The sequence below is a fragment of the Triticum dicoccoides genome, chromosome 6A, assembly GCF_002162155.2.
Source record: "Triticum dicoccoides isolate Atlit2015 ecotype Zavitan chromosome 6A, WEW_v2.0, whole genome shotgun sequence".
NCBI classification, from domain to species: Eukaryota; Viridiplantae; Streptophyta; class Magnoliopsida; order Poales; family Poaceae; genus Triticum; species Triticum dicoccoides.
The window spans coordinates 506,320,884-506,328,800 of record NC_041390.1 but is presented as its reverse complement, the minus strand read 5'-3'; the positions used below and the strand labels follow the sequence as shown (position 1 = coordinate 506,328,800).

The following is a 7,917-nucleotide window of genomic DNA, read 5'->3' as shown; positions in this document are numbered from 1 at the left end:
GACCCCGCAAAATCCCGACCCGCAAAACGCGTTTGCAGTTCGACGCGGATCTCGTTTGCGGGTTAAAAACGTGCGCAGCCAAACAGAAACCGTATATGGAACTGCATAATTTGAAAAAAAAAAACACAAGAGAAATTGCAACCGTAGTAGTTCATTACATACTACATATACTACATGATCAACCACTGATTCATTACAAACACTAGTTCATACTACATACTGTATTCACTACTAGTACTAGAGGGGTGGGGATCTAAGGGCGGCGAGCTCGCGGCCATGGACAACGCAGTGGAGGAGCTCAGTCCTCCTCGTCGAAGCTGCGGAGGTCGATGTACTTCGCCTTCTGCTCCTCGCGGATGCGCCCGCCACTCGTCGTCCTTCTCCTTGGCGGCAGGTTCGCTGCGACCGCCTGCTGGAACACGAGGTCATCGAGCTCCTCGTGGTGGCACCGACGCTCCGCCTCCTTGCGCAAGCTGCGTTCGGCAATGGTGGCCACGACAGCGTCGACATCGGCGACGAAGTCCTCGGGCCCGACGACGCGCGGCGCACGATCTCCTCGGGCTCCTGCTTGGCGGCGACGACCTCGACCTCCTTCGACCACTCCCTCTTCACGGGGAGAAGGCTCACGTCGGAAGAGGAAGAGCTCGCGGCGAAAGAGGGCCTCGCGGCGGAGGAGGGCGTACGCCCGTGCCGACGGTCGTATTCCTCCATCTCGCGGACGCGGAAGCTCGGCGGCGGCGAGAGGCCCCTCTTCGTCAACTTCCTCGCCCCGCGCTTCCTCGCGCCGTCTGACCGGACACGCTGCTCGCGCTCGGGGTCACTACCGCCGCCGGATCTGCTCCCAGAGCCGCGGCCGGAGCTCCACATGTGGCCCCACATGGCAGCTGGAGGCGGAAGGGGCTCATCGGCGGCGAGAAATATGAGAAGAGGAGTGGGGAATTGCGGAGAGACGCGGCGGCAGGGGGATAGAGTTTCGACCCGCAAATGCACCGCGAACCCGTAGATATACTGTTGGGGGAGGGCGGTTTGCGGTAAAAAAAATTATGGGTCCGGCGAGTATACGGGCTCGATTCTAGCTAGAAAATTGGGCCGAGCCCATATACTCGCTGGAATTTTGCAGGTTTGCCGATTTTGCGGGGTCTGCTAAAGTTGCTCTAACTCAAGTGACATAGCATGCAAGAGAGAAGAAAAATTGAAAAAATATTACACGGATCAATGTAAAACTTATGGATATAGTATCAACTGAGACTTAACGAAGTCGACTGAGACTTAGCAAGACTGAAAACAAAATTCTATATCTTACATTTTCTTCCTGGTGTTTCTTGTGTATATATATGTACCTGGCTACAAGTTTCTAAAAAAAGGGTACCTGGCTACTCCTAATTACTCTTTCCTGTGTAATGTATGTATAGAATGTAATGGAATCTTTGAATCCTTGCGCGAGCGATCACGATATGACCGTCTTGAGCCTGTAGTTCTTGACGATGCCGCTGTACACGACGAAGTTGAGCGTGCACATTGCAGCCATGGCCCAGAAGAAGTAGTCGAGGTGGCCCTTGTTGAGGTCGTCGGAGATCCACCCGGGGCTGTCTCCCGTCGCCGTGAAGGCCTCCACGATGGCGTAGATGAAGGAGCTCATGTAGCTCCCCAGCGCGATGGTGAGCAGAGCGAGCGACGTGCACATGCTTTTCATGGTGTCCGGCGCCTCGCCGAAGAAGAACTCCAGCTGCGCGATGTAGCAGAACACCTCTCCGCCGGCCAGGAAGAAGTACTGCGGCAGCTGCCACGCGATGCTGATCTCCTCCCCGCGCGCCGCGCTGTCGAGCCGCTTCATTTCCACGAGCGCCGCCACCGCCATGGTGAGCGCCATGAGGAGCCGCCCCGCGCCCATCCGCTGCAGCTGTGACGGCTCGCCGTCGCCGCTCGAGGAGAAGCTCCTCAACGCTGGCACGATCACCTTGTTGTAGAGGAGCACCCATGTCAGGACGCATATCACCTCGAACGAGACCAGCGACGCCGCGGGCACGGGCATCGACAGGATGGTCATTTCCATGGCACTGCCCTGCTGCACGAACGTGGTGTTCATCTGCGAGTAGGCCGATGACACGATGACGCTGGTGATCCAGACGGGCAGCAGCCGCAGAAGGATCTTGAGCTCCTCCACCTGAGTCACGGTGCAGAGCTTCCACGAGGTCGCCGCCTCCGGCCTCTCCTCCATGTCCGACTCTGTGACGATGGCCGCCTTGTCGAGGAACTTGAAGTCGCTGGTGTGCGCGATCTTAGGCTGGGGTGAGTCGATCTTGTCACTGACCTCGTAGAGGTGTTCGGCTTCGGCGGGCACCTTGATGCTGATTTTCTTGCACGCGGCGGCGACGACCTGGCAGAGGCTCTTGAGCGGCGTGCCTGCGGGCATGCGGCGCTTGTACATGGGCGTGGCGAGCACGAAGGCGGTGAAGGCGAGCGCGATGCAGGCGGTGGCGATGCCGAAGCCGAGGCCCCAGCTGATGTTCTGCTGGATCCAGACGAGAAACACGCCGGAGATGATGGGGCCGAAGCTCACGCAGAGGTAGAACCAGCTGAAGAAGGACGCCTTGCCCTCCCGGTCCGCCGCGCTGTCGTCGTCGAACTGCTCCGCTCCGAACGGCAGCAGCGACGAGCGCACCCCGCCGCACCCGATCGCCACGAGGTACAGCCCCACGAAAGCCACGGTCTGCGAGCTCAGCCCCCACGTGCCGGCGGTGCCGGCGCACGACGCGCCCGCCGCGCACAGCGCCGCCGTGGTGGTGGGCACGAAGGCGGAGAAGGTGACGAGCATCATGCCGAGAAGGTAGACGACGAGGGAGACGAGGATGGTGTTGTAGTTGCCCCAGAAGGAGTCGGCGATGATGGCGCCGAAGACGGGGGTGAGGTAGCTGGTGCCGAACCAGGTGGCGACGTTGGAGGCGCTGGCGAGGTTGCTGCCGTGGAGGACGGTCTCCAGGTACACCACCAGGTTGGTGGAGATGCCATTGAACGCCGTGCTCTCTAGACATTCGAACACTGCACCATTCAATTGCGAAAAGTTCAGTTAAACCACCAGCCTCTTCGAGCTACAATAAGAAGACAATAAGAAGAACATTGAGCTTTGCTTACATAGAATAACTGCTGGTGCCTTGCTGCCGCCCCGCTTCTTGTGCTTCAGGAGCGGCACCTGCAGGCTATCATCCTCCTGAACCTTTGGGCCGTGACTCTGCAGGAGCGGCGCGCGTTCGCCTCTCTCCAAGACGTCCATGACGCGGACGAGGTGATGGATTTGTTGGAAGCGGAAGTGGTCTGTGAAGGAATCACCTAGCTATCCTCTCTGAACTTTTTCTTTGCTCGCCACAGGCTTTGGCTGCTGCTGCTGCTGTGTTGTGCTGCCGCGGAGGTTTATATAGCAGGTTCAACTTGGACGGGATCCATCCATTGGCTGGCTAACATTCAAATCTCACCAACACGTGCGTGCGCCGCCTGCCTATGCATACTAGTCCACGACTCTGCAAGGCCGGAAATTTCGACGCAGCAGGAGGTGGCCAGAGTGCATGCAGCCACTCATTCGCCGGTCTCCGGTCTCCAGAGTGCATGCCATGTCGGATCATTGCGTCTACTAGATTAGATTACTGTATTTATCTACACACGTGGTAGCTTGCTTTGCTTGGCGCCGGAAAGGAGACTGAACTGCCCAGCCAACTTGCGTTGGAAAAGAGTTCATGTCATCGTCAAAGTTGTTCTTTCTGAACTGCTCAGACAACTTGGCGTTGTCCACTGTAGTATCAACTTGGTGCGGTAGGTGCCAAGAGGAGCAGAGGCTTCAGTTTCAAAGGTGTTCTTTCCTTATCTAGCAGGCTGCAATTGGATACTATACACTACTTTTCCTTATCCATATTGATACTACAGTGGTAAGTAAACAAACAATGTCAGTCAATTTGAACAGTTCTTGCCTCATTGTCCGTGCACAGTCGTTGCTGAACAGCGATCCCAGCTCTCAAGTCATATCTGCTCAACTGAGTTACCTCTTCTTCACTCAAGCATTCTCCACAAAACCACGAGGGGGTTCAAAAGAAGCTGACTCAGTTTAGTCTCTAGTGTAGTTCTTACTCTTCTCTGAATTAATTGGAAAAGAAACCAAGGCTGCTGCTTTTCCTCAAAAAGATTTCTTATTCTCCCTTTTATCATATCGTGCCAAGTGCAATGTTCCTCGCATATAACGTGTAGTATTCATTCTGAATCTGTTGGATCTGATGGTGAGCCTGCTCATCAGAGTTTGTTCTTCTTACCTCTTCTGAATCTGATGATTTGACTTCATCTCTGCATCTACCATTGTACAAGTACAAAACTAAACAAGCACTGCCATCTGAGGCTAGCACGCATGGTTGCATAGTTGGGATTACTAGACGCTTACGCGTCATTTCTACTAAAGATGGCCATGGAATTTGTAATTCATCCAACAGTTTCAACGCCCTTATAAAATGTTAGCACCCAGGTAGTATATCACACGATCTATTGCACTTGCTCACGAATTCGAGTATCTGATAGCGATTACAAGGAGTGGTACACAAGGGGGTCGGGAGAGGAACAGGAAGCCGCCGCCGCCGGGTGCCGTGATCCACTGGATGGTTTGGCCTTCTGCGCGTGTGCCTTTAAGTAGTTGGTGCCTCCGCTCGGTCACACCCACTCTGGGCCTTGGTTCCGCGGGTTGGGCTTCCTTCGTCTTGCGGGCCAGCCCACGCCGAGGCCGTATACTTGACGATGGGAGGACAAGGAGTGGTACTGGGCCTGACATCCCCTCCTTCTTGAGAAGAGGCTTGACCCCAAGCCTCAGCCGCTGGAAAACGAGCTTGCAGCTCTTTCTTGTCTTCCCAGGTGTCGTCGATCTTGGTTTAAATCCGACTAGCGCACCAGAACCTGTTCCACCATGGCTCCTTGCTTACGCTTCTAGCGAGTGTCGAGGATGGCTCGAGGTACCGCTGGTACATCAGAGAGTACAGGAAGTACTGGTTCGACCGGCGTACCTGGGAGCACCGCGCGACGCAGCATGGAAACATGAAAGACCGGGTGGATCGTGGCTTGCGGGGGCAGTTCCAGCTTATACGCCACCTCGTTGATCTTGCTGATGACAGGAAAAGGACCGTAGAACCGGAACGAAAGCTTGTGATTAGCCCGTTTTGCCACTGACGTCTGGACATAAGGTTGTAGTTTCAGAAACACCATGTCCCCCACTTCCAATCTGCGCTCAGAACGCTTACGGTTAGTCTGTTGCTTCATGCGGAGCCGAGCACGCTGCAAGTGCTGTTGCAGCAGGCCCTGAATGACAGCGCGTTCGTCCAACCAGGACTGAAGTGACGGTACCGAGCACGCTGTAGTTGTAGTAATTCCCCAATGTCGGGGTTCATGCCCAAACATGGCCTTGAAGGGAGTCATGCCAATGGAAGAATGGAGTGAAGAATTGTACCAGAATTGAGCAAGAGGAAGCCAATGACTCCATCGCTTGGGACAAGCGTGATTGAAGCAACGGAGAAAGGTTTCGAGGCATTGGTTCACTAGCTCTGACTGCCCGTATGTTTGAGGGTGGTTGGCAGTGCTCAAACGAAGTTCAGTGCCGGCGTAACGAAAGAGTTCTTGCCAGAAGTGACTCGTGAAAACCGGATCCCGATCAGAGACAATGGCCTAAGGAAACCCATGAATTGGATAGATGCGCTACATGAATAGTTGAGCCACTCGAGAAGCGGTTTATGGGTGGGCAAGAGGCAGAAAATGAGCGAACTTGGTCATCCGGTCGACCAAAACCCAGATGCAGTTGTGCTGACCTGATTGTGGCAATCCATCGATGAAATCCATTGTTATCATATCCCATGAAGCCTGTGGAACAGGAAGAGGTTGCAGCAGACCTGGTGATGCCACTCTCTCTGTTTTGGCTTGTTGGCATATCTGGCAACACTTGACATACTGCTCAATGTGGGTCTTCATCTTGGGCCAAGCAAATAACCTGCAGATAGCCTTGTAAGTCACCGGGAATCCAGAGTGTCCTCCGACGGGGCTGTCATGGAAAGCTGCCATAATTTTCTGCTGTAGCTCGGTGCTGCCTCCCAGCCATATGCGTTCTCTGAAACGGATGATGCCCTGTGCCAGGGTGAAGCGCTTCTTGGGGTCAGGTCTGATTGCCAGTTGTTCCAACAGCTTCTGAGTGTGCGGATTGTAGTTGTAGCTTGCGAGCACGTCCTCCATCCATGCTGGCTGACAAGTGGAGATCCCAAACAATGTTTCTGTTTTGGGCAGCCGAGAAAGAGCATCAGCTGCCCCGTTCTCCGATCCTTTGTTGTAGACGATGCGGTACTGCAACCCGAGGAGTTTAGTAAAGGCTCGCTGCTGCCATGGGGTGACTCGCCGTTGTTCTTGTAAGTGCACCAAGCTGCGTTGATCAGTCTTGATCACAAATTCTGCCGACTGCAAATAAGGACGCCACTGATCTACTGCCGCGATGATTGCGAGGTACTCCTTCTCATATGTGGACAGTCCGCGGTATTTCTGACAAAGCGATTTGCTCATGAAAGCAATTGGGTGTCTCTCTTGCTGTAAAATTGCCCCGATGCCCACGTCACAAGCATCCGTCTCGATAGTGAATGGCTTCTCGAAATTAGGTAGTGCGAGCACCGGAGCCGAGATTAAACCCTGCTTGAGCACCTGAAAGCTCTGCTCAGTGTTATCCGTCCAGACAAACGGAGAACCTTTCTTCAATAGATTGAACAAAGGTCTAGCTAGCACCCCAAACTGTCGCATGAATCACCGGTAGTAACCAGCCAAACCCAAGAACTGACGGACTTCCTTGACATTTGTTGGCGTTGGCCAGTCACGAACAGCCTGGATCTTGGTAGGATCTGTGGCAACCCCCTCCGCGCTGATGATGTGCCCCAGGTACGATATGCGCTGCTGACCAAAGGCACATTTGCTCATCTTCACTTTCCATTGGTCACGCCGGAGCAGACTGAACACCTGCTGCAGATGCTGAACATGATCTTGTAGGGTCTTGCTGAAGACAAGGATGTCATCGAAAAACGCCAGCACACACTCTCTGATAAGAGGGTGTAAGGTTTATGTCATACCCCCATTAAAGGTGCCCGGAGCTCCAGCCAACCCGAACGAGACCACCAAGAACTCGAAATGACCTGCATGGGTTTGAAAGGCCGTCTTGTACTCCTCCCCCTCTGCCAGGCGAATCTGGTGGTAGCCTGCACGTAAATCCAGTTTTGAGAACCATCGAGCACCATGCAGCTCGTCCAATAGCTCCTCGATCACCGGCACCGGGTACTTGCCCACCACTGTCATAGCGTTCAAGTGGCGGTAATCGATGCAAAGCCGCCATGTTCCATCCTTCTTCTTGACCAGAATCACCGGTGACGAGAAGGGACTCTGACTCTTCTGAATGACGCCTTGATCCAACAGCTCTTTAACTTGCTCCTCAATCTCTGACTTGTGCTCTGGTTTGTAACGGTAAGGCCTCAGATTCACCGGTTGCGCTCCTGGCATGAGTGGAATGAAGTGATCGCACGCACGCCTTGGCGGTAAACCTTTGGGTTCCTCAAAGATGTCCTTGAATTGATCAATCACCGCCTGGATGTTGCCTGGGGTTGGGGTGAAGATCTCATCCGACTCGTAAACCTGGTACAGCTGCACGACATGTGCCACCTCTCCCTGACGTTGCATGCATTGCAGTTGCAGACTGTTGATCTCCGTGCAGCTCGTAACCCCCTCAATCTGGCCCTGAAGGTGCATTGTCCCTGTCGGAGTGGTGATCCAGAGCTGCTTGTCGCGCCAATCCACATTCATGGGGTTGTGCTCTTCGAGCCAGTCCATGCCCAAAATGGCATCATAAACCCCCAACGGAAGGATTTTCATGTCCGT

At 54.2% G+C, this 7,917-nt stretch overlaps 2 protein-coding genes across 2 annotated transcripts; both read right to left on the bottom strand.

The window, feature by feature from the left end:
• Positions 1-1,181: 1,181 nt before the first annotated feature.
• On the bottom strand, positions 1,182-4,227 carry LOC119317525 (protein NRT1/ PTR FAMILY 8.3-like). The gene is made up of 2 exons (XM_037591995.1): positions 3,133-4,227; positions 1,182-3,039 (listed from the first exon to the last, which is right to left on the bottom strand). Exons 1-2 carry the CDS (start codon positions 3,269-3,271, stop codon positions 1,448-1,450), a joined length of 1,731 nt encoding a protein of 576 aa, XP_037447892.1. The 5' UTR covers positions 3,272-4,227; the 3' UTR covers positions 1,182-1,447.
• Positions 4,228-4,349: 122 nt separating this feature from the next.
• LOC119317527 lies at positions 4,350-5,474 on the bottom strand. The gene is made up of 2 exons (XM_037591997.1): positions 5,031-5,474; positions 4,350-4,923 (listed from the first exon to the last, which is right to left on the bottom strand). The coding sequence occupies exons 1-2, from the start codon at positions 5,437-5,439 to the stop codon at positions 4,532-4,534; spliced, it is 801 nt and encodes a 266-aa protein (XP_037447894.1). The 5' UTR covers positions 5,440-5,474; the 3' UTR covers positions 4,350-4,531.
• Positions 5,475-7,917: the final 2,443 nt, after the last annotated feature.

Bases quoted from the DNA above. Each gene is read 5' to 3' on its own strand.
- LOC119317527 (XM_037591997.1), bottom strand. From the start codon at position 5,439: ATGACTCCCTTCAAGGCCATGTTTGGGCATGAACCCCGACATTGGGGA. The intron at 4,924-5,030 runs GTACGCCGGTCG...ATGGTGGAACAG, and splicing joins GCGTCGCGCGGTGCTCCCAG to GTTCTGGTGCGCTAGTCGGA.
- LOC119317525 (XM_037591995.1), bottom strand. From the start codon at position 3,271: ATGGACGTCTTGGAGAGAGGCGAACGCGCGCCGCTCCTGCAGAGTCAC. The intron at 3,040-3,132 runs GTAAGCAAAGCT...TGAATGGTGCAG, and splicing joins GGCACCAGCAGTTATTCTAT to TGTTCGAATGTCTAGAGAGC.